The sequence below is a fragment of the Nymphalis io genome, chromosome 17 (genome assembly GCF_905147045.1).
Source record: "Nymphalis io chromosome 17, ilAglIoxx1.1, whole genome shotgun sequence".
Lineage (NCBI taxonomy): Eukaryota > Metazoa > Arthropoda > Insecta > Lepidoptera > Nymphalidae > Nymphalis > Nymphalis io.
In genome coordinates this window covers 2,546,845-2,572,955 of record NC_065904.1, presented here as the reverse complement: position 1 = coordinate 2,572,955, position 26,111 = coordinate 2,546,845, and the positions used below count along the sequence as shown (strand labels likewise).

The 26,111-nt window shown below is 35.1% G+C and overlaps 2 protein-coding genes and 1 long non-coding RNA gene across 6 annotated transcripts in view; 1 reads left to right on the top strand and 2 right to left on the bottom strand.

Moving 5' to 3' along the window:
- Positions 1–2: 2 nt before the first annotated feature.
- Positions 3–969, top strand: LOC126775052 (uncharacterized). Of its 2 annotated transcripts, none has more exons than XR_007669852.1 (3): positions 3–114; positions 354–446; positions 805–969. It is a non-coding gene; the product is annotated as an uncharacterized LOC126775052 (long non-coding RNA). The 2 variants fall into 2 exon arrangements; XR_007669853.1 differs by lacking the exon at positions 3–114 and adding an exon at positions 124–239.
- Positions 957–5,550, bottom strand: LOC126775010 (uncharacterized). 3 transcript variants are annotated; one of them, XM_050496723.1, is made up of 8 exons: positions 5,389–5,550; positions 5,139–5,245; positions 4,739–4,894; positions 4,554–4,643; positions 4,361–4,453; positions 3,617–3,817; positions 2,050–2,140; positions 957–1,125 (listed from the first exon to the last, which is right to left on the bottom strand). In XM_050496723.1, exons 3-8 carry the CDS (start codon positions 4,757–4,759, stop codon positions 986–988), a joined length of 636 nt encoding a protein of 211 aa, XP_050352680.1. In that variant the 5' UTR covers positions 4,760–4,894; positions 5,139–5,245; positions 5,389–5,550; the 3' UTR covers positions 957–985. The 3 variants fall into 3 exon arrangements, with proteins under 3 accessions (XP_050352680.1, XP_050352678.1, XP_050352679.1); XM_050496721.1 differs by having other exon boundaries at positions 5,139–5,231; XM_050496722.1 differs by lacking the exon at positions 5,139–5,245.
- A 777-nt stretch (positions 5,551–6,327) lies between these two features.
- The window catches only part of LOC126774942 (zinc finger SWIM domain-containing protein 4-like), a 71,986-nt gene continuing 52,202 nt past the window's right edge, over positions 6,328–26,111 (bottom strand). Inside the window, exons 2-22 of the mRNA XM_050496612.1 lie at positions 22,342–22,435; positions 18,960–19,087; positions 18,496–18,707; positions 18,293–18,373; positions 17,924–18,211; positions 17,685–17,812; positions 17,525–17,602; positions 16,748–16,837; positions 16,169–16,338; positions 15,806–15,915; positions 14,866–15,073; positions 14,526–14,676; positions 12,892–13,033; positions 12,402–12,625; positions 11,843–12,146; positions 11,438–11,553; positions 10,875–11,025; positions 10,342–10,563; positions 9,779–9,901; positions 9,271–9,457; positions 6,328–8,681 (exon numbers count right to left, since the gene is read on the bottom strand). Of these exons, the coding sequence (XP_050352569.1) occupies positions 8,551–8,681; positions 9,271–9,457; positions 9,779–9,901; positions 10,342–10,563; positions 10,875–11,025; positions 11,438–11,553; positions 11,843–12,146; positions 12,402–12,625; positions 12,892–13,033; positions 14,526–14,676; positions 14,866–15,073; positions 15,806–15,915; positions 16,169–16,338; positions 16,748–16,837; positions 17,525–17,602; positions 17,685–17,812; positions 17,924–18,211; positions 18,293–18,373; positions 18,496–18,707; positions 18,960–19,087; positions 22,342–22,435 (3,338 nt within the window). The 3' untranslated portion in view covers positions 6,328–8,550. The remainder of the gene's footprint in view (positions 8,682–9,270; positions 9,458–9,778; positions 9,902–10,341; positions 10,564–10,874; positions 11,026–11,437; positions 11,554–11,842; positions 12,147–12,401; positions 12,626–12,891; positions 13,034–14,525; positions 14,677–14,865; positions 15,074–15,805; positions 15,916–16,168; positions 16,339–16,747; positions 16,838–17,524; positions 17,603–17,684; positions 17,813–17,923; positions 18,212–18,292; positions 18,374–18,495; positions 18,708–18,959; positions 19,088–22,341; positions 22,436–26,111) is intronic.

Below are 26,111 nucleotides of genomic sequence, written 5' to 3'. Positions count from 1 at the left end.
ATAAAGATTAAAAGGCAAATAAATTGTAAGCTGTTACACGACAGGGTTTTATGATCGATTTATATGACAATGTTATTGCTGATTTTTCTAGTATTGCAACTTCATGTTATTTTTGTAAGTATAATTTTATTATAAATGTAGGTATTAAGATGTTGGGTAGGTATTTTTTATTTAACTCGTTGAATTCGTGGTTAGATTATGAGCCTGTGCCATCCCAAGGAACTGGATTATAATTTCAGGTCAGATTAATAAAAAAATATTGTTTTTCTTCAGTACCTGTAGACGTTCTTCTTATATCACGAATCTGGCTATTGATGTTAATTCCAAACTGTGTTTTTGTCCTTAAACAACAGATCATGTCGGACCAGCGCCAAGCCGGCCTTATAATACTTCCTCCTATTATTTTGGGATATGATGAACTTTACAGCGATAAAGAAGAAAAAGACGTAAGATTTTTTGTGTACCTATAAAAAGTGACCCAATTTTTGAAATATAGATGGCGCAATACTGGAACTAGAGGGCGAAATATGAAGGACTGCGCCACTCAGCAGGCTCGAGAGTTCCAAGGCCACTAGATACTTTGACATTTGAGTACCCCCCATTCTGAAGCAATAGAGAGTATAATAAGAGAGTAAAACTGAATTAGAGATAGAAGTCAAAATTATTATAAATCCCAATTAATAAACGTATAATGTTATCCTTCTAGCTAAAGTAGCGCCATTCTGTTAATTTAGGGAATCCTTAATTCATACATTTCTGTAGTCACTTTGGGAGATACTCCACAAATACATTAATCTTTCACAGGTACATAAACAAAAAACACTTGATAAATCCCAAGAAAATCACCAGCGTAAGAGGAATATAGATAACGACCATGATGAACACGAAACGGATTTTGGCGGCTAATTACTGACACATAAAATATCAAAGCCATGTCACAGATAATAAAAGACATATTTACTAATATCAGTTTATTTTTTTTAATTTAAAACTTGGTTACATCAACGTATTGTCCGGTAAATATGGGCGTGTCTTTAAATATGAGTCCGAAAAAAAATGTATTTCTCAGATTGTTACTTTCCAGTTTCGAACAGTCATTTGGTCGATTATTAGAAGGACACATATCTGAAAATATTAAACGCAATAAATCATTAAAATCACTCAAAATCTACATTACGAACCGGCGGTAGTTTTACTTTCATTTTATATTGTAAAATAACGATAAGTGCTTTTAAGAGCCTACGTGAATAAAATACATTTTGTTTTTGATTATATTACAAAAAATACATATTAATTCAGTTAACCGACGACGAGTTAAGGTGCTCAGTGATCGCGGATTTAAGCCCAGCCAAGCACCACTGAATTTTCATAAGCTCAATTTGAGTTTATAAATCCATATTGTGCTCAGCGGTGCACGAAAACATAGTGGGAAATCAAGCATGTGTCTAATTTCGCTGGAATTTTATGTGATAAAAGCTCCAAAACCTCTTTAAAGGAAGAGGAGGCTACGGCCAACAGTGGGACATTTACAGGTTCTTGCGTTTTTAGTATATCTCCAAAAAAATGTCAAGATTGATTTATTTTTGGCTACATTGACATAATTATTATACTTCACCTTAAAATATATTTTTTATAATCTAGTCCACAATCCAAGGCATAAATAAGACCATCATTAAACTCTTTATTTATTATCTGTTTTTGTGTAAAATAGCTAAACACACGCAAAACATTGATATACTTGTATATCATATAAATTGCAATTTTTCTAACATAAAATTCTTAGTAGCAGCCCGGAGTCTGGAAGTTGGAAGTGTGTTCACTCCCGTGCCTCGGAAAGCACGTAAAGCCATTGGTCCAGCGCCTGATCTCTTTCCGGTCGTGTCGGATTGCCGTCATATCGGATTACGAGAGTTAGGGAATAGAGAGTGCACCTGTGTTTGCGCACACACTTGTGCACTATAATACGTCGTAGTTGGCTAATCTCTCTTGAGATTGGCCCCCGTGGCCGAAATCGGTCTGGAGGACATAGTATATAATACTGTTACTTACAAGTAAAAACTTTTATTGAAACACCATGTTCGTCAATTTTCACATTTCCGTATTCAGTTTTCGCCAAGTTGTACTCAATATTAGTGATTTGCTAAAAATAATTGCGTTAAGTTAAAATAGACGATATAAAATCGATACACGATCGATATTTTATTTTATATACTATTATTATATAAAACGCCAATTTTTATGTATATATTAATTGAATATATGTACATATATTTTTATTATATTTAATATAATATGGTGCCTGCCTCTTTATTTGTTTATGTAGTAATATTTCTCCTTTACACTTAGGTAGCAACTGTTGTCCTAAATAAATAAATTCCTTGTCTGTTATTGTGTAATTACAAACTCGAGATTCACCGCAGAACGGTCGTAATGTCAGTGAAAAAGTGATATGCGACATTGATGCGTAACAATAAAAATATTAAAAAAAAAATGTATCAAAATAGTATATCATCATAAGTCGGTTGTAACCTTTCACGGGTGAGTAATGAAGTGAGTTCTAACAGAATAGCACTGAAACGACTCAACTCAATAAAAAAAAAGCCGAGATGGCCTAGTGGTTCGAACGCGTGAATCTTAACTGATGATCGTGGTTTCAAACCCGGGCAAGCACCACTGAATTTTCATGTGCTTAATTTGTGTTTATAATTCATCTCATGCTTGACGGCGAAGGAAAACATCGTGAGGAAACCTGCATGTGTCTAATTCCACATGTGTATTTTACCAACCCGCATTGGAGCAGCGTGGTGGAATAAGTTCCAAACCTTCTCCTCAAAAGGTAGAGGAGGCCTTAACCCAGCAGTGGGACATTAACAGGCTGTTACTGACGCAACTCAACACAGAATAGCACTGAACTCATGTGCACGACTTTTTTCATCTATACTCGCAACTCGTGGCTAATTTCAGATTGTTTAACTTAGATCAAGCTTATTGTTTGAATTAAATATTGTTAGGTTAATTCTGAACATAAACAGATCTAGAAAATACTAGAATTTTAAATATTTGTAATGGAAATTGATCCATATTACAATACAAATTGGGACCACAATCGTGTTTACGAAACTAAATTACTTTAAACTACCAATTTTATTGGTTTCGAAAATACGATTGTGCTCTTTATTAATAAAACTACTCGGATCGATTTCCTATGCAAATGTTTTCAACTTGGCGATGATTTAGAGTAAATGCTGCCATTTGTCAAATACTTGAAAATTATTTTAAAATCCCTAGGTATACGACTATTATTTTTAGTTACATACTCGTAATTGGAAGACCTGATGTTCATACTAATAAGCATCGAGTAAGTTTCTTCAGTGGCTTATTTACACTAAGGCCAAGAGGGCACGTGCCCAAACAGGGCTTATAGGGGCGGCAGCCTAGACGCCTTTCATAAATCGAAATTCTAGCACCTACCTAATCGAAATCACGCAAGTGCTTTAGAATTCACATTGTAAGGTATCCGGCATAGACACTATTCACTCATAAGCCTTCCAGCATACTATCTATTAAAAGACAACCATAGACAATTAATACTTTTTAATTAGTTAAACAGACTTACCTGTAATGTATCAAAGGTAGAAGAAAACCTAATATGCGGTTCTTGAAGTTTACAAATAGATGTAAAAAGCGGCTGAATACTACTAATAGCCGCCGTCAAGCCTTGTCTACTTAATTTATTGAATAAATTGCACAGCACGTCTACTTCATTAGGTGTTATTATAACTAATTTAAAGTCATCTGGCAATGGTAACTCCAAAAGCTGGAAAATAATAAAAACTTATTCTAACCAATTAAAAAAAAAGGTTATATATGTTTCGATGCGTTTCGGCTATAAATGTTCATTGTTTATTTGAAAATGGCTAGACCAATTTAAAATGAATTCCCAGAACGGTTATGTAAGTGGATCTTACTGATATAAGCAATTCGCTTATGTAAATATTATATATATATAGTTAGGATATAATATTTGTATTTTTCGAAATATTAATAAAGTCAAAATATTGTGCCTAATCTGTACAAGGAGTTTGTTCAGCAACAGTGACCACATTAGGCATATACCTATATTGCCTATATTGACTGCCAAATACGATATATTTTTATTATATTAATCTTTTAAAAAGTATAAAATAATTTAATTTGTGAATGCCAAAAATATATAGGATTTGAACTACATTACTTGTCATGGATACATTGTGTATAATAACCCCCTTGTATAGTTCACAATATTTTCTGATTAATCTACTATATTCGGCTACCTCATCTTTTTACAATTACATGCATTAATTAATAATAGTGTTTATACCCTAGCTTCATATTTAATATCATCTGTATAATTAAAAGTATTGTAAACTTTCATAATAGCACCCTTTGAATCATCAATTCTGTTCCATTTGTCCTGAAACATTGAACAGTAATTACAAAATAAAATGAATTAATATTCATGTAAAAAAATGTTTTATAACTTTAATGAACACAAAATAACTCATCAAACTCACCTTATAAGTACTTATATTAGTCAAAATGAATTTGATTTCAGATTTAAATAATTGAATAGTAAAATCTTTAAAATTAACATTACTTGACATCTGTAAATAAAAAAATCAAAATTTAAATTGAAAAAAAAAATTCTACAATTTATATTGTTTATAAAAGTATGAGTGTTCATAAAAACAAACTTTACCAATGAACTAATATATTTCATAATATTGTCTCTGTTTTTATTGTCAATCTCAATTGCATCTTGCACACATTCAAATTCGTTTAAATTATTACGATTTGTGTAAAATAATTTACTTTCTGTTTTATATTGTCCTCTGTCCTTCAAAGTATTTTCAATCTGCAAATAACGAAATGTGCCTGTAGTTAATAAATTTAATTTTAAATTTATTATACATGTATATTTTTCTACCTTCTTGGTTAGTACAATATTGATTTATATTTAAATATTTTATTTCTGATATCAAGTATATAATTTTTTTTAATTAGACCTGGCAGTAAGTACTTTTTTAAATTTTTTTAATATATTAAACATAATTATATCCTACCTAATATACATATTTTTGTTATATATTGTACAATACCTGTTCATATTTCTTTGTTTGTGGGCTTTTATTTTTGAACTTGGACAACAGTAGGTGACTCCCAAGACTCGAAGACACCCAGCTCTTTCCAGTCTGTCACCAGGCAACTATAGTAATGTTAGTTTTGTTTGTTTTCAGTAATTAAAGTAGTCGTGCAACATATATTAAGTTTATATCTCTTATAGTAAATAAGATAAACTACCATAAATATAAATAATAAGGCTCATAATATAATAATTATGTTATTTACCTGACGGTACATAACTGATTTTTTCAACAGCTTTCAACGTATACCAGTGTTATATTTCTCACAAAGTAATAAATTCTTTTTTAATTCGATCATTGATATTTTCGCAAAACACCAATTTTTTCTCCATTTATTTTATCAAATCAAATAATTTGACTGTCAGTTGAATGACACGACGATTGACAATTAATGGCATTGACTTTGAATTTTAATGTCAGTGTTTTTTTACTTAAAAATAAGAGGTTTGTTGTGTTTTTTAAAATCGGATATTTTTTTTGTTTATGAACTGATGTTGACGATTCTTTTTGCGTTGGGTTCAGTAGCTTCATAGTGGTCTAATTTCTATTTTATTCGTATTAGACAACACTCATATTTTTATATGAAGTGTACGTATATACAGATATTTTATAAATCAGTTCTTATTATTTTCAAAACACTATATTTATTATCTTTTGTCACCATTGCGTTTTCATATTAAGCCATAGCAGATACTTTACTACAGAAGCTAACAAGTAATGTAACATCATTTAAATACGGTTAGAAGTTGCATGTATTATAGACCTGATTACCATATACAAAAAATATTGTGTCCAATTCCAGTACCATGCCATCTTTAAATGTAGTCGAAAATAAGATGAAATTAATGAAGCTTATTATTTAAGACATAAGGTTTAAAATCTCTGATAACATAATTAAAACTGTGAAAATGCGATGGCAGTATATTCATAAGCGAGTGACCGAGATAAGTTATTATAAGTCAACGTACTAGTTCTCGTTCTGCGACCGGAGTATTTCAAACGACAATCGCTAACGACAAACGACAAGATGGTAACAGAATGAAGATTCGCTGTCACTGCGTCGAAAGTCGACCCTTAAGTAAAAAAACACCATGTATTATGTGATTTTATGATTTCTACAGATACAATAAATAAAACGAAAAGACGATTTTAATAATTTTTATTGAAATTATCACCTTCTTAGTCAACACTGAAGGGTGTCTACGTTTTACGTAAAACACAATTCCAAATTATATTAATCGACAAATGCAGTACAAATAGATCAAAAATAATATAATGTATAATCACAAAGAAAAGCCGGTCTGGAAAAAATTTGGACTCGCCTGAAGGCACTTGCGGTCGACATTTATTTGCTTGAAGTTTTGGCAAGTCAGCACTTATTACTTATATTAAGTTATGTAGGAGATTTATTTATTATGTACATTACAGAATCAGCTATATAAATCTGCATAAAATATTATATAATTAAAACTCTTTTATTCAGCAAAGATATGAAGATTATAATTGCAAATTATTTTATTTTATAAAATTATTTGTTGTCTTCTCCTAATGAAATTAAAACATGTATTTATAGCTTGATTTTGTAAATGACATTCATAGCAGAAATTTAATTTTATACAATCAAAAACAGACCGGCAAAAGGCTACTAAATTATTGCTTGTCGAATTTTAAAGTTACATTTGTTTAATATTGTAAGCTGCAATTGTAAGTAAAATTTACAAAATATTTCTCTATTTTGCATCACATTACAGAAAGGATCATAAACTTGTAAAACAATTTCAGTCTGCATTTTTATTAAAAGCAATTTACCCCTTATTTTTACAAGGAATCTCAAATATATTAAGTTAACTGTTTAAATCTTGCTTGTAAACAATGTAAACATATTAAGAATGTTTAAGCTCAATCAAACAGGAAGCAGTTAAAAAGTAACTTTTAGTAGTAAAAAAATAAAGTTTAAAATAAAGATTGGAAACGACAATGATCAAAGTTTTAAGATTTGATTTGATTTTATTGAGTTTACATTATTTACAGCAAGAGTAGAGTAACAATAACAAATTAATGTTAGAGAAAATCTTTCGCTCTATTACAGCTTTAACGGATTTGACACATTATAGGGTTGGCAAATAATTCGATGTCATAAAATTTTCAAAAATAATAATAATAAGATATAATAATTTATATTTCGAAAATCTCATTTATTGCATTGGTTAATTTTGCCCAATTAAAAAACTATGATAGTCAATTTTAGCAACAAAAAGATATAACAAAAATAGCTACTTTGCACAACCCTAGTACACACCACAAAAAGTACAAAAGTCCCTCGTAGCTTATATACTATCATAATCAATTGATCCTAATTTCTGAACACTATCCAATGTCACGTCTATTTTTAAATATTAAACATTTCTACCTTTATAAATGCACTTCTTTTTTTAATCTTTACATCTACTCTAACATAGAAATTGTATATAATATAGAGAGTTAGGATATAATACAAATAAAATGCAGCATAGCTAAAAAAAAAAATAAACAAAATGGCCTTAACAAAAACCAAGATGGCGGCATAACAGAAAAATATTAAGTAGACAGTTTAATGTTTTTAAAAAACGAACACCTATACATATATATACATATATATATGAATACTCAAGAATACTGAAAGAAAGATGGCATCGCTCATTCCAAGCTTAAGGAATCGCTTACATTATTATTTCTTTGGTGTGGTGTCATTTTAATCATTATTGATTCCACTGCTATTGGACGCTATACTCACGGCGTTTATTTATATATAACATCGTACGAGCGCATATGCTAGTCGTTTAGAAATATTCTTTTCGATATTATTATCATTTACAATTTTGAGCGCTCGCAAGATTTATCGCCTATTTAAAATATATCTAACATTTTCCAACGAACTAATCTAAACTTAACTCGTATTATATTTACAAATTATATTTATATACACAATGGAATCATTGAGATCATTACACTGTCAACTACTTACATTAATGCGACATCTAAGAGGTATTTTATAATCTAAGTTACATAAAAATAATACTTTAGAAAAGACTGGTTTGGTACAAATTGAATACACGAACGCACGCGCGAACTTCGATGAGGTAATGACGTCAGCCGTGATTCATATTATATATTAAACCTTACGAATACGATAAGTGTCTTTTATTCGAATGGATATAGTTATAAAAATATACAATACGTGGCCATCTATTGCACGAAATTTATAAAATTAAATTTTTTTTTTTTTAATAAAGTCAACAAACGTATGGCCATGTAGTGTTGTTACAGTCGGATGGTATTTATCACTTACTGCAACATTAATTTCAAGAGATAAATATCTGCTACACTTTCAGCCGAACCTCTCTTTGACAAGGAACATTAGTTTCTTTTTGCCTTTATATTTTAATTTTATTTCTTGTAATAGAGCAGCGAATTGGTGCGGACCATCGTGCGCCAGCGCAAATGTGTCTCGAGCTTTACCTGGAAGAATATATCATAATCGTACATTAGAGGTATGACTCGTTGATACCAAATATAATTTTAGTTCGTTATAATTTATATAATATTCCTTTCATTCTTACTTCAGTATTTCGGTTTAATTTCTTTTTAATAATTAATAGTAATTCTTTTTAATATGTAATATTAATTATTTATGTTGGCAGTGATTCTGAGAAGCGAAAAAAGGCAAGTGCAGCTGGTTAATATAAAATTCAAGACGTCGGTGTATTTTTTTTTTATAAAATATGAAAGCGGACGAACATATGGGCCAACTGATAGTAAGTGGTCACCAACGCCCATAGACAAGAAATGTTAACCATCGCTTACATCACCAATGCGCCACCAACCTTGGGAACTAAGATGTTATGTCCCTTGTGCCTGTAATTACACTGGCTCACTCACCCTTCAAACCGGAACACAAAAATAACGAGTACTGCTGTTTTGCGGTAGAATATCTGATGGGTACCTACCCAGACGAGCTTGCACAAAGCTCTACCATCAGTTGTATGGTTGAGTCGCGTTTGTATCGTGATGAAATGATAAAGTGAAAAGTAAAGCAGCGTACACTTACCAAGGAAGTCAACAAAGTCTGCGTAGTGTCGCGGTGAGATGTGCGCGAGGCGCGCGTGCGTGGTGGAGGCGTAGGCGCGCAGCGCGGCCTCGAGCAGGGGGCGCAGCGGCGTGGGCGGGCGCGGGGGAGGGGGCCGCGCGCGCGAGCAGCCCGCCGCCGCCACGCAGCAGCGCCGCAGCACGTCCGACTGCGCACGACACGGCCATTGCGTTAGATAGCTCGCTAGGCGCGCCCTGATACGCGTATTCGATGCGATTCGAATTTATTCGCAATCGGACTCGGTCGAGCAAGTGATTGATTTTTTTTTAATTCGACCAGCGGTGTTCGCATCTTTCTTTGGATGTTATATTTCAAGTTTTTTTTTTATCTTTTTCACGAGGAGGGTAATATGTTATCATAATATTTAGTTTTTCAAAATCCATTAATTTTTACACATATCACCTACACAGACAGATAAGGTAAGGGATATTATGAACACATAAGTTGTTTAGTGAAGAATATCGCTCACCAGTACGGGCGCACACTGCACATTCTTGACGAGGAGAGGTAGCATGGCCTGCAGCTCGGCGCGGCCCAGCGAGTGTGCCAGCGCGACCGCCCAGTGGATGTCCGCGATGGCGGGGTGACTATCCTGTAATATTTAATTACGCATTATTGCCTACTGGTTTCAATAGCTGCAAAATGTGAATACAGAGCGTTATATTTCCATCCCTCGGCCCAATAGTCGCCTGCGAAACTGAATGACCTTTCGTCTTCCTACCTCTAGAACAAATGTACTTAGCCACTCGCCTTTATACCGCATGTGTTTCTTTTATAATATTAGTATTCGTTTTAATTATAATATACCGACAGTTCTATAGCCTCATTGTTTTTGTTAAACTGTTTCGTTAATTTAAATTGTTTAACTTTAAAAAAAACTTGTAAACTTAGGTCTTCGTTGCGCATGTCGGGTCGACATCGAGAGAAATGTAATCGTTTCAATTTTTTGATAGACATTCTGTTTTGTAGACCTACGAACGTAAAATGAAAAATAATTAAAAATACACTTGGGTGTACGTGTCGTGTACGCGCCTGGTTGTAGTGCAGGTGCAGGTTGCGCATGGCGAGCGTGGCGAGGCGCATGGCGCGCGCGGGCTGGCCGCGCTGCTCCATGTAGCGCGCCACGGCGAACAGCTGGCTGGACGCCAGCGCGCCGCGCGCCGCCGCGCCGCCCACCGCCGCGCACGCCGCCTCGAACGCGCCCGCCGAGCCCTCGCACACCGACAGCGCGCTCAGCGCGCAGCCGGGCGGGTCCTGCGGACGTCACTTCCTGTACTAACTCCGTCTGGCACTAGGCCACAATGAAACCGATGCTTCCAGACGAACGCTTTAACTTTGCTTAAATAATACAAAAACAATGTATTTCCAAATACAGCGCGATTTAACTTCCTACTAACGCCATTTATCGCGTAAAAAAAATTATAAATATATATTTTTACTTATTTTAAGTAGCTTGTATTTACGTATCATAAAAAATATATTAATGATGTTGATCAAAAAAGTTTGATAAAACCATAGTAAGAAACTCCACGTTAATGACTCGAGTGAGTCTCGGCTATAGTTACCTTGGCGGCGCACTGCAGGGCGAGAGTGCGTGCGCATGCGCTGAGCTTCTCCTGCTGCTCGAAGCTGAGGCCGAGCCGGAGGGCCGTGGCGTGCGACATGGCGGCCGCGGCCACGGGGCCCGTCGCCTCCGTCGGAGTGAACAGCTCGTACCTGCGACGAAGTCGGTCATATACACACGAAATGAACCACCGAGCACCATTACATTTTTAAGCTACTCAGTAACTACAACATCTAGATTGCTATTGTTCCTTTTTGAAGACTCGATTTAGTTTTAGGTATACTCCTAAAACTTGTAGCTAAAATGATTCTTGAATAAAATATTATTATAATCGGTATCGTCATAATTTTTTTTTCGTTCTTATCACTTTCATTTACTTCTTAATTCTTCTTTCACAGGGCCAGTTCACCACCACCATACGAATAGCATATAAAAGTAAGTAGTTAAAAATCTTTCAGATGACTCATAAGACGGGGCAGTATTTTTATATGCTGGAAACCACATGGTTAATAATCATTACCTTGTTATGTTATATAATCGATACAATTCGAAGCAAAAACTAACCAATTTTGCATGATGGAGAGCAGCGCGTCGAGCCCCAACTCCGTGGCGCACGTCACCAGCCAGCGAACCATCTCGCGTCTTCGCCAGTTCACAGCCGATAGCGTCATACGGAGGACCTGCTCATTGAATGTTTAACTTAATACTTTAATATAAGGTTGTATGTATATAAGCAATATAAGTATAAGTTTGTAAATGTAAGGTACAATATAAGGGAAGGTAAAAAAAGCTGAGGTAAAATATACTCGATTTGTTGGTGTCGATAATTATTTACCCATTTTTTTATAGAGATTATAATTAGATTTTGAGGTTTACATAATCGTTTAGAGTAATTAAGAGATTATTTTGTCCAATGTTATCAAAGTGATTACAAGGAAAGAACTTGCTAAAGTATATGCCGGGCGGTACCTGCAGGCCGAGCTCGAAGGCGGCGGCGAGCAGGTCGCGGTGGTGGTGCGGCGCGTCGGGCGGCGCGGCGTGGCGCAGCGCGTCCTGCGCCAGGCGGAACAGCTGCGCCGCCGAGCGCACGTGGCGCTGCGCCGCCGCCAGCGCCGCGCGCAGCCGCGCCGGCGTGCCGCGCGCCGCGCCCAGCAGCGCGCTGGCGAGCGCCGCCTGCTGCTGCTCCGCGTGCTGCAGCGTGTGCCACGCGCCCGCGCCGCCCGCCGCCGCGCCGCCGCCGTCCAGCGCGTACGCCTCCTCCACCATCGGCAGCCTGCGGCGCGACCGCCTCGTTACTCGCGCGTCAAACGGAGGCGACCTCGCGGTCGCCGAGATCGAATTTCAGCGACGACGTCGCGCATTAGCGGAGCGTCTGATCGTCATTTTTCTGTTAATATATGTATGAACGATACATATATTAACAGACTTTTTCGATGTAGAGGTGACTACTAATTTTTCAATTTTGGAACTAAAGTTAAAACAAAATTGTGTGACATATTTCCCGCTAGCATCGGAGCGAGGAGTGTACCTCATCGCCCGGAGGCCGACGCGGTAGGCCAGGTCGGGGTCGGCGGGCAGCAGCGCCAGGAACAGGAAGCGCGCGAAGGTGTGCGCGGGCGCGGACCGCGGGTGCAGCTTGGTGCCGAGGCAAGAGGCGGGCCCGCCCGCCAGCAGCGCGCGGGACACGCGGGCGCACACGCCGCCCGCCGCCTCGCCCTCCACGCGCTGCAGCTGGCTGATCAGGCGCTCCTCCTGCGGGTGTAAGCATTTCGATTATATCATAGGAATGTCCGGGATAGAAAGTATCAAAAAATTATGAAATGTTACTAATCAAATAACTCCTTCATTGATCTGATTTTTTTGACAGATTTCATTAAATTTAAAGATACCCCGTTTCGGATTGTATACAGTGTACCGAGTAGATTTAGTACACAGCTCGGCTACTATTTATATTTTCATCATACATAACATTAAAAGAAATTAAAAAGAAACTCAAGATAAGAATGAACACAACATACCTGTTTACAATACCGCTCTTGCGCATAGAGGCCGGTGGGTAACATTCTCTGCATGCCCAGGCCGAGTAGAGCTGCTTCCAGCGCAAGGGCGAGATACGTCTCCTCAGGGTTTTTACTACCTGCTACTGGCACGTGCTGATATCTGAATATAAAAAAAAATTGTAAAAATGTAAACAAAATCTAAGATTTATTAATGGATAGAGAACGTAAATCCTCTTTTATTCATGTACTTTATTTGCGTAAACAATTCTACAATATTACGCGTAAATTTTGACGCCAAACCGCACGAAAGAAATGGTTAAATAAACTCCAAATCTTATTTTTAAAGATACAGATAAGAATAATATATATATAGAATTAATACATAATATGTAATAATAATTCTATCGCAAAACAGCAGTACTCATGCATATGCTCGTCCTCCTTCCTATTCTATAAAAAAAAAAAAAAAAAACTTGGTATTGTTGTGTTCCGTTTTGAAGGGTGAGTGAGCCAGTGTAATCTCAAGGGACATAACATCTTAGTTCCCAAGGTTGGTGGCGCAATGGTGATGTAAGCGATGGTTAACATTTCTTACAATACCAATGTCTATGGGCGTTGGTGACCACTTACCACAAGGCCCATATGACCTACCTATTCTATAAAAAAAAAAATGTAATCGATTTTTATCTTCTATCTGATGTGTAAAAAACTCTATTCTTACTTAATAACGTATTTGCGTCACATACTTTGCGTGTTATTGTTTAGCGAAATGTAACCGTAACAATAAACATTGTAAGAAATTGATTGAATAATGTCCAGTCGAACCGATTTCATTCAACTCGTTTTACTTGTAATCATTGATAATACTAGTTACTAAATAATATTTTATAATTATAATATTAGATTTTTAAACATTTGTTGTATAGTAAACAATCAATTGTAAAGTAAATCCCTACATACTGTGCGACCAACATGCGTCAATTCTTTTTTTTTTTTTTTATAGAATAGGAAGGTGGACGAGCATATGGGCCACCTGATGGTAAGTGGTCACCAAACGCCCTTAGACATTGGCATTGTAAGAAATGTCAACCATCGCTTATAGCCAATGCGCCACCAACCTTGGGAACTAAGATTTTATGTCCCTTGTGCCTGTAATTACATTGGCTCACTCACCCTTCAAACCGGAACACAACAATATCAAGTATTGCTGTTTTGCGGTAGAATATCTGATGAGTGGGTGGTACCTACCCAGACGAGCTTGCACAAAGCCCTACCACCAGTAAATTCAGGTATTTAATAGTATATTAATGTAATTTTTATTATTATATCTTATTTAATGTTTAAATTTAATTTATTTGTAACTTGATTATTTGTACCTAATTGAATTGAATTGAAAATTTGTATTAATTTAATTGGATTAACTTTGCGATAATTATATTTCACATATGAGACCAATAATTTAAATAAATAACAAAAAAAAAACAGTTGTTGCTTATAACTTTGCCGCTCTGACGTTGGGTGTCATTGACAGCGCAGAAGTCAGACCAACATATGACGTTGAATTAGTTGCTCGTTTATGTTCGACGCTTACTTTTCGTCTCACCCGCTCAATATGACATTCAATATACGCAAGAGATTGCAAGTAATGTCACCTGGGCGGAAGGCCGGTGTTGGGCTCCTCGTCGATGTACGTGTGCAGCCTGGGCGAGGCGCGCTGGTCGTCCGGCGCCAGACACGCGTCCGCCAGACATTCGTACACGCACCAGATGGCCTCCAGGGTCCAGCCCGTCCAGCATCTACTGTCTGTTAACAAATATATAATAATGAATAAATAGTAATATGAACGCTATATAGGATATATAAGAAATAGGTAAATAGCGACGTCTTTGTTTAATGTGTATTTATATCGGTTTTTTGTAATTACATTCGATTCCGTTACGAAATTTATATTAAATGTATGAACTGAGAGCCAACCAAAAAGTCAGTAGTCACCTCTGCCGATACACCGCTGCGAGTGCGACAGCGCGCACGTGCTGGCGGCGGCCAGACACGCGCCGGCGTCCATGTGCGCGGACACGAGCGACAGCTTGGCGCGGTCGCACTGGCCCGCGCACGAGTCGCTGGCGCACGCGCCGCTGCCCGCGCTACTGCTGGACGCCTCGCCGCCGCCCGCCTCCTGCCAGCGCTGCTGGGCCACCTCCTGTCGCAACGAACATACATTTATCGTTTTTAGTAAGCCTCTGCGAAAATTCAAGTCGATATTAAACGCTTACAAATAGATATTATACCACAATTAAAAATCTTCTAAGTTACATGGACTGCAAGTTGATGGATATGTCAGATTGTTTTCCAACATATACAAGTTTTTGGTAAATGTCTTTGTACAGAAGCACATTAATAGAGGGGCTGATCCAGATTAAACCCACACCTTCGGTTTTGATCCGCATCTATTATCTATTGGAATCTCTCTATACTGTACACATCATTGAATATTGAATGTTTTTGTATTTTTTTTTAAAACAATTTTCTGTGAAATTGGTGAAAGGGTAACACACAACTAGGCCGAGATGGCCCAGTGGGTAGCATAGCCGATGATCGTGGGTTCGAACCCGAGCAAGGACCACTGAATTTTTATGTGCTTAATTTGTGTTTATAATTCATCTCGTGCTTGACGGTGAAGGAAAACATCGTGAGGAAACCTGCACGTGTCTAATTTCACTGAAATTCTACCACACGTGTATTCTACCAACCCGAATTGGAGCAGCGTGGCGGAATAAGCCCCGAACCTTCTCCTCAAAAGGGAGAGGAGGCCTTAGCCCAGCAGTGGGACATTAACAGGCTGCTACTGTCACTGTACGGATTCAGGTGTGCACAAAAAAATAGGGATAGCGCCAAGAGGCGACAGGGGTCTGCTGCCCCGAGCCGCACCGACCTGCCGGTGGCGCATGGCGCGCGCGGCGGCGACGGCGAGGCGCAGCGCGGCGGGCGCGCGGCCGTGCGCGCGCAGCGCCTCGATGCGCGCGCCCACCACGGGCAGGTGCTCTGCGGGGAACGGAGGCCTTAGCGCGCTTTGTGCGAACGTTATGAACGTGACATACTTGAATCGACAATTACAAGATTCGATTATAATTATAGATGCATTTTAGTAATTTACGATATCATATCATAGAAAATAATAACAATTTAGTCATTTTAGGAAGCACAAAATTTATATTTTTAATTCATGTATTTATATCCTTAACGGAATGGGCTTAGCGGGACTAAACTACACATATATATAAGCGACTAAACTCACCGTGCCAAAGCGGTTGTCCTAACTCATTAAACTTAGGGTAGGGCTGTAGTGAGGTAGAGCCTGTGGAAGCACCAGCTTTATCAGGTTTTTCAGGATCACAGAATTCATCTGAGCTTAAAATATTTTTAAGATGCTCATTTTCCCATGAAATGTCCACCGCATCCAGGGCTCTATAAATGTGACAAATTAGAACATTGATTATTTGTACTGTTTTATAGTAAGTAATATGGAGTTCATTGAAGGCATCCGAAACGAAGCAAAAAGGTAACAATTTGACTTGGTACAAAAATAATGTATAACTCTTTAGATTTACATTTATTATTTTACCGAAAAATAACGACAATATTAGCGTTCTTAAAACAAAAAAAAAATCTATTCCATAATATGTTTTGTTTTTTAATATATGTTTTATTGAATCTCCACGGACTGAGCGTCTATGTGTAAGGTTAACTTAATTACATTATTTTTCATATATCTTTTCTGACAGCTATTTAAAAAAAGTAACAATAAGTGTACAATGTATTACATTATTCTGCCGACCCGTGAAACATGAAATTATCTCGTCCGATAACGACTTACTTATGAAACACTGTTCTCGGCGTCAGCTGCGCCGGCCTCTGATTGTGAAGCCGCAGTCTTTTACTCGCTCGTCTGTACTCGCGTTCATAGCTGGATATAATATATATGTTCATTATTCTTACGTACATATAATACGGAATTAAGTACGTAAAAGCTGTGCTATCTCTTTCTCTCTCTATGCTATCCCATTAGATGATGAGAGTAAGGAATAGTGGGTTCACTGTTGTTTGCGCATATATTTGTGTCGTAGTTGATGTTACAATCTTTGACAAGTAAACATCGCGATTAACAGTAGAGGACCTTAGCACAGCAGTGGGATACACAGGGAATGATATCTAATATTAAAAATTATAAAGTATTCTTAAAACTTCAAATGGGTTATACAAATAAGGCATAATTTATTTTGAGAAAAATAGTAATTTGATTCAGATAAGCGAACTATAGCAAAGATTATTGTAGCGCATGCGCAGTCGTTTGCAGGTGTTTTTATTTCACTTTAGTATTTATTATACAGAACTGTAAGTTTCAATATCATTATCTTTGGTGTTATTTCGCAGGTATATTCCAGACTTTACTATTTGCGAGCCCACTCTTGACACAATATTTACAATACATTTGAGAGATAGATAAAAAAATTATGGCAAGAAAATAATATAAATAGATAAAATATATTTAAAAATACTTAATTCGTATTAAAACAATTATATATATATATATATATATAAATATAAAACAATATTTTGTAGAACTAAGAAGTAAAAAAAGTGTTTAGCTCACTTATTAGGTCTAGATTCCTCATCGGAACTTTCTGAATGGGAATGCATTTCTCTTCTCTGTCTCTCTCTATGTCTTTCTCTAAAATTATAAAGTATAAATTAATCTATGACACCAAATTATCAATAAAATTTCTTAAGTTGGTACACACGTTTTACTTTACCTATCTCTCTCCTCTCTCTCCCGCAGTCTTTCCCTGTCCCTCTCTTCTCTATCCCTATGTCGCTCTCTGTCCCTGTCGCGGTGGTCTCTATCTCGGTCCCTCTCGCTTCTTTCTCGTTCTCTCGCGTACTGAAATAGAGTGAAGAATATTATTTAATAAGATTTATTTTAATTATTGTAATTTATTAAATTAAATAAACGTTAGTATGAAACAATTAGAACTATATTATATTTACTTACCAATGGAAACGATCTATAATCTGGATCCTCAGTCGGACAAACTTCAACAGCCGACCATTTCTCCAGTAGATGCCTCCACTGCATCCTGTGATGTTTATTGCTACCAGGATCTAGAACTATGCTGACCCACAAAGCACCTAACTGTTCCCACAGTTGCCGGCATTTCTCAGTCATCGGAGTGTTCTGATTCCTCCACAAGAGCAACCTGGGGTCTGATAGGAACTGTTCAGTCATTAACATTAGCATTCTTGGACCGTTTGAATCTTGCGCCCGTAACATTTCTCGTACCTGAAATACAAGGGAATATTTCATTAATATTATAAAGAATTGTTACGAACATAAAAATGCTGATTATTCAATTATTTTTACCTTAGAAAATAATGAATTTAGTTGCTTATTGGCATTATAATAAGTTCCCTGTAATAAATATGCTCGGACTTGTTCGCAGACCTGAAAAAAAGCACACCATGTTATACATTTCTTTAAAATTATTCTTAAAGTATGATCCAAAATAAAGGAAGGTAAAAAGAAACTTAAGATGAATTCAATTATAAAATATCAAAATTATGAACCTGCTGCTCATCTAAATGCCAAGCGTGATGCGCGTCAGGCGGAGGCCCAGCGGTGGGGTCGGGCGCCCCACAGATCCTGTTGATAGCTGACCTCGCCTGCAAAACCTCGTCGGCCAAGCGCTGCGCGGTCGGCAGCACCTCCGTGTGATGTTCCGCTATTAAATACTGTACGAACTTCTGGAGCTGCTGTCGGTCCATTTGAAGGAGGGTTTCTGAATATTAAGATTGAAGAAAAATACGTTTTGAAAATTTTGTTTTTTTTTTTTAAAGCGCGACTGTGAAAAATATAGGCGTTTTTTCTGTTGATGCATGAGTAGCGTTAGTATCTAAGCAGTTTTTTTTCTTCTTGTAAATGGTGATATCTATTATTACTTATATAAAAAATGTTTTCTTCTTTTAGCAAACATTTAAAAATTAATTTCATTTAAGTGATGACGGTTTTTATTTATCTACATGTACGTTACCTGATATTGGCACGCGTAATCTCACAGAATCTGCGTTTCTGATGCGGTAGAGCGCCAGTGCGACCACATGCTGGCACCAGAAGATGTCTCGCGCTTCGCAGCTGCATGTTACACCTGTTATTTTGCATCTGGAAAGAATAATTCATTGTAGTATTTAATTGCAATAACACTCGTATTTTGAATATGTCTGACTGATTTAAATGTCTTTTAAGGCGATAACGGTGTAGGAATTTCAGGTATTAATTCTTATATATCTGTTTATAACCTAAACATACAAAGTTTTCAACAAATTTAACAAATTAAGATTTATATTTAATTAAGTTGTAAGAACGGGTGAATTTTAACCGATGATCGTGGGTTCACACCCGGGCAGGAACCACTGAATTTTCATGTGCTTAATTTGTGATTATAATTCATCTCGTGCTTTACGGTGAAGGAAAACATCGTGAGGAAACCTGCATGTGTCTAATTTCACTGAAATTCTGCCACACGTGAATTCCACCAACCCGCACTGGAGCTGCGTGGTTGAATAAGCTCCAGACCTTTTCAAAAAGGGAGAGGAGTCCTTCGGTCCAGCAGTGGGACATTAACAGGCTATTACGGATTTAATTAAGTTATGCAGTGATCAATTTACCAGCTGGCTGAGTAGGTTTGAGCCTAAGCGGTAAATATAGGAACAATTTTTTTTAAATAAATTTTGTTACAGTTCTGATAACGCGACCTTAAAAAATAATCTATAACATTTTACCAATATATTTTCCTTCTTCCTTTCCCTGTTCATGTGAGACTTATAAGCTATTTTTTTACAATTGCAACTAAATTGTTAAATACCAGAAATGAAACTAGGCATTCAGGCACACAAAGGAAAGTGTAAGGCGGCAAAAGTTCAATAATATATACTTGGAAAATATCTAAATACTATAATGAAATGATATATATCTGCTATAAAGCAGCCATATTGGAACATAACAAATAAAATTTAGTTGAAATTATGTTGCAATATTTCTTACTTTTTAAATAATAACCTGTCCGTTTATTAACTTGGGTTTTTAATTTCGCTGTTATATCTTTTTAATTACAAATTTTACCTTCAATTAAAACATTATTCGATCTTTATTTTCCTTAAACACCGGATTTTATGTATACTTTTAAAACTCGAAACCACTTCATCGAAATGTTAAAACGTCATATACTGGCATTAATATTGCATAACATGTAATTGTATAATGGTAGGCAAGACATAAAATTTTAAAAATATATTACTAATTAAATTTAAAATAATTCATAATTTAGTCTTAATTAGACTAATTTGATATCAAAGTATTCCACTATTCTAAATTAATTTTAACGAGGCGTACAAGCGAATAGAAGCAAATATGAAAGTAAGTGGTCACCATCGTCCATAGACACTGGCAGTGCACAATAAATTAATACAATGCAAAAATAAATAAATCGATAGCGTTGCTAACGGTACCTCCTGAGAGCCGTTACTGTTTCAGATGACGTCATATATCATATACCCTCCGCTCCGTTTTCAGAATATACTTATTTATATTAACGTTATTTTGCACGTAACATAAATTATACTTTTATAAATTATTTACATATAGCATTCAAGTATGAGTACTTGTTGATTCAATACAGAAACAATAATTAAAATAAAAATGGCTGCCTGAATCATAGTGTAAATGCAGTACATCTACAGAAACTGATAATGAGAAAGAAATGCATTCGAAGTTTAATATCGATATTCGATGTGATAACTAGATTCACACTTTAGCGATTTCTACATAGACCATCGACGAGAAATCGAATGAAATAATATAATTATATCGAAGTAACTTAAAGAGGTAATTCGTCTACAAATGATAATAAAATATAAACAATTATAATAATGTCTACGTCATATCTACGGTTACGATCACGTGACACTTCGAGTACTTATTAATGTTAATGTATGTAGAAGTTTGATCATGTAGTTAGAATCAGACGGTTTTTTTTTTATAAAATAGGTAGGCGAACGGACTAATGGGCTGATAGTAAATGGTCATCATAACCATTGTATATACATATTGTTATTAAAAAAAATAAACAAATATGACAAATTAATTAATTATTGAACCGATTCAACAATTTCGGATTTTCTTATTCGTTATAAAAATTTACATTCACTCGAGTGAATTTTCATCATAATGAATGTATTTTATATCACTTTATCAAGAACTACTGGTGTTATGTAAGCGTAGAATTGTTAATTAATGAATGTATTTCACTAACAATAATAATGTCTTCCAGACCGATTTCGGCCACGGCGGCCAATCTCAAAAGAGATTAGCCAACTGCGCAGGAGATATTATAGTGCACAAGTGTTTGCGCAAACACAGGTGCACTCTTTCTTCTCTAACTCTCATAATCCGACGACAATCCGACACGACCGGAAAGACTTCAGGTGCAGGACCCACGGCTTTACGTGCTTTCGGAGGAATGGGAGTGAAAACACTTCCAACTTCCAGAGCCCAGGCTGGCACTGAGGATTTTCTGACAGAAAAACCCAATAATTTTTTATTAGCCCGACCGGGGAATTGAACCCAAGACCTCCCGGTTAGCCTTATATCTAGCCACTATTTCAACGAGGCAGTCAACTTCACTAATAATATTAAAAATAAAAAAAACTTTAACACAAAGAACACGCAAAATCGGTCAGCTTCTTGTGTTCGACTTAACAATATAACTTTTTATATCAAATAAAAATGTATCTGAAATGCTAGTTCGGAAACAGATATTCAATACTGTAGTTAAATAAACGACGAATTGTTCGAAGGCCTTTTTTACAAAAGACAGTTCAGGGACAATCTTTTATATTTTATCTTATTTTTAGCACTGTCAGTGACGGGGTTTTAAATTTCAATGCGATATTTGAACGAGAGAAAGTGTGATTTTAGTAGGGTCGATTATTTTTGACATTCAACTTTCTTAAGGATCAAATTAAGGTTAAGAAAATGAAATTTGGTACAATGACGGGGATAATTTGCATTTTTTTAAATGGATTAAAAAAAGAATAATATTATAGATGTATTCTTTATTTTAATTTATTAGAATATACTTTTTTATAATGAAATAAAATTTAAGCAACCTAACCAATAAATACTAAAATAAAAAGACAATTTTCGTCGTGTACGCATTAATAAATATATTTTAATGTCGATACAATTTAAAAAATATATTAATGGTCTTTTTTATAACAAAACATATAACTTTAATTACAAGACGTTTTCTTTTGAAATATGTCATAAATATTTTAATTTAGAATACTGCATAAATAAATATATCGTACGTCTCTTATTTAAGTGTAATAGATAATTGAACTTAAAGCCAAACGTACCTATCGAAGGAAACTGTGACCCTGAACAACCTTTCAGGTTCGGAACAGGGAGGCACTGCGGCTGGGGCGCGAACAACACCACTCAAGTGAAAGCCTGAAATAAATATACAAATATGAATAATTTGACATTGGTATTATAGCTCTAATATTCTATCTATTATAGTTTAATTAGTAAATTTACAAGGTGAAATATAAACATAAAGTGTTGTCATAAATCATATAAAATAAAAATAAACGATCAATTTCAATTGAAAATAAATTAATAGACCTGTTTTAGAGGTTAAAGTTTCACTATTGTTTGTAAAAAAAAAAAATAAGTTCACAAGGCCGATATGAAGAAAAAATAGCTCGAATCGAATGTCAGCCGTTAAATACGATTATAAGTATAACAGTTGCGTAAAATAAATGTGACACTTGCTATTGTCTCGCTTATCAAGTGTTTTGTGGGGTCCGAAATCTGCAATGCGTATTTCGTAGTATGCAGTACGCACTACGCATCAAGTAGGAACCACAGATAAATTGTTTATAAAGATATTTGAAAATTTAAAGAAATTATAAAATTACATAATGTAGGTGATTATATAGGAATATACAACATAAAAAAGTATTAAGTTTTTAAGCCGCTATATAATATCTCCACTCTAAATGAAAATCTGATTCTATCAGACTTATTTTATAATAAAGTACTTAATTATTAAGAACGCATCCAAAACGGTCGGTTTATAACAACAATATTGAACAAAAGCCAATTTCCTATTTTAAAAAGCAATATTTTGTAAATAAGTCGTTAAAATTGTATAGTTTTCAAAATGGCCGTCGACAATTTAGAGTTAACGATGTATACTAAAAATTACGAGCGCCAATCAAGCTCGTATCCTGTTATTGAGTTCTATACTTGGAAGTTGGATTGAAAATGTTTAGAATATAAAATAATACGCATAATATAATTATTGAACTCAATAAATAGTTATTAAATCTATTATGTTTATATTCTTATGTTAATAATAATAATATGCCTAAAATACTATTTGTAATTAGTCCACATCGCTCAACGACTTACATTTCCCGATCTGTTATTTATGAATGATTAAAAAAGTATCCTATATTATTATATACATATATTTTTATATAGAACCTATTCTATATAAAAAAGGATCAGTGTAAGTTGATATAGTAACTGAGTAACAAACAGTCCAACACACACGAACTCGCTTCTATTTTATTAGTAAGATAAGATTAGGTCAGTAATGAAAGTGTAATTGCGTGTTTTGCCAAAACTTAATCATAAGAAAAAATAATTTAGCGTTATAAATTAATTGCATGTTGCATTAAAACATATCTACAAATACGAAGCAATTTTGTACGCATATAAATAAATATTTAATTTGTTTTAGAATGATTAAATAGTCCATAGCGTTTATTATTTCGCAGTTTTAAATCGATTTATCAATTACTAAAATGAAAATCGAATTCAACCGCAATTTCATTGTTCCGAATTTAAAACTTGTAGAGAATTGCATCACGACTGACTTAACCTCTATGCTTTGTGAAATCGTTATTTCGGCTGAATAAAGTTAAATATCGGAAATCATGTCAGAATATAAGTGCTATTCAGTTTGGCGATGGAGACGGAAACACTGGCACTCGAGAAAGAGAACTAAGCCTGGTTTTTTGGTGAGAAAAAAATAAATAAAACATGGCGGCGTTAGTACAGCTGTTTCTGCGATTTTATTGCGATTCGTTATCGGTGCGGACACGTTCGACGCAGCTGATCATACAACTATAACACATGCTACTTTATTCTTTAATCCTTTACGATAAAGATTAAATTACCTTATATTTTTAGAGGTGTATCAAATGATAGTTCATATAGAAGGGAAACGAGTCGCGTTTCGTTTGATAATGCTTCGATTAGAAATTGCAATTACAGCTGTGCTGTTATAACATTAAAACATAGGTTTACATTACATGATGTCTTTTATTGTATAATTTACAAACCATATTTATTTGTAAAACGAGTAACTGTAACAGGCCACATCCATTAAAGACAAAAATATTAATTTAATTTTTTCTTTAAATTAATTGAACCAGTACGAGGAATTTTGTATTATATTACGTTTATATTCAAATATTATTAACAGATACATTAGGTACAAACTAAAAACAACTAACTGGCACCTAACTTCTTCTAATTCCATTCCTACGGCCGCTAATTTGAATTTAGCGCGAATTCGAAATTCTAAATAGGATTGCCGAGACCGTTTCCCCAATACTAAATGTGGCTTCTATCTAAACGTAACAAATTCGATTAAGTCAGATACTTTAAGTATATCGTTTCTGAATACTCGTGCTAGGGTTATGATTGGATGATTAATATATATTTAAAAAAAAAAAATGCAAACATCCTATCGGTCCGTATGACGGTAAATGGTTGGTTAATGAGCTGGCAAGAATGAGTTCCAGATGTGCCTGTATTATTCCGGTTGACCTACCCTTTAAACCGGAACACAGCAATATGTATGTTAAGCGTTATAATTATTGATGATACGTGGTAATAACCGACTCAGATAGGCTTGCACGAATCCCTATCACCAACAGAGAAAATAGAATAAAAATCAGTATATTTTGTTTGGATTTCAACGAAATTATCGCCATATTGGATTTTCTGTATTTTGTGAAACTCAGCTTTAGGCTCGGTTGCATTACGCAAAGCACGTACCCAATTTTTAATATTGTATATATTGATACAAGATTTATATGATATTTGACACAAGTAATTCATGTTGGATTCAATAAATCATTATTTGAAAAAAGAGTGTTCGATAATCTTTTTATTTGTGTATTTATCGAAAGTAGCTGAATTTTTAAAAATGTATGTTGAATTTAATTAATTAATTTAAGTCATAAAAGAAACTGTCATTGACCAAGACATTAGTGCAAATGTTTGTCCTTAAAAAGTATACTGCTATTGTGTTTAATAAAATAAAATTTGGTAACATTACGTCACAAGCACACAAACACACACACAGACCCACACCCCACACTACATACTCGTGTGTTGAATAATACAACAATTATACCAAATTAACACAGAATAGTTAAATGTAATTTGACCTCGACGTATACAGGTCAGGAAGGGTCAAGGCGCCGTCTATTGTCGTTGAAAATTAAACTTACGTTATGATTTATAACCTTGTTATTACTTCCTGTTTTATTTTAAAAAATAAAATCAAATTTAGAGTAATGTTCATATTGTTTTTGTATTAAAAGTATGAGTGAAGCAATAGAATGGAATCGTTGCACTGTTGTGCCAAAGTCTGTCCTTTTAAGGAAAAGATTTGGTTAGAACTTGCTCCAGTACAGGTCGGTAGATACACGCAGAGTTTCCTCCGACACGGTTTGCTCGCGACGGGAGGAATTATAAACAAATTAAGCACATGAAACTTCAGTTATGCCATTATGGATCCAGTATTTTTGTTTGAATATAATAATAATTATCGACTGATCAAGTTAAATTATTCTACTAAATAAGTTGTGATTTTTTTATAATAAAATTGCCGATTCGATATCCTAATGGGCGGTCCAATAAGTTATTCACATGCAAACTGTTTGCATTTGCGTATTTGTTCGGTTACGACAACGAAGGGTGAACGAGACGATGTATTATTTATTTTATGCACGGAACGTAAAAACTAGGACTTATTCTTAGCGGCTTTTTCAATGGAAAATACGTAATATTTTTTTAATTTTGCTACAAATATGTTTTAACA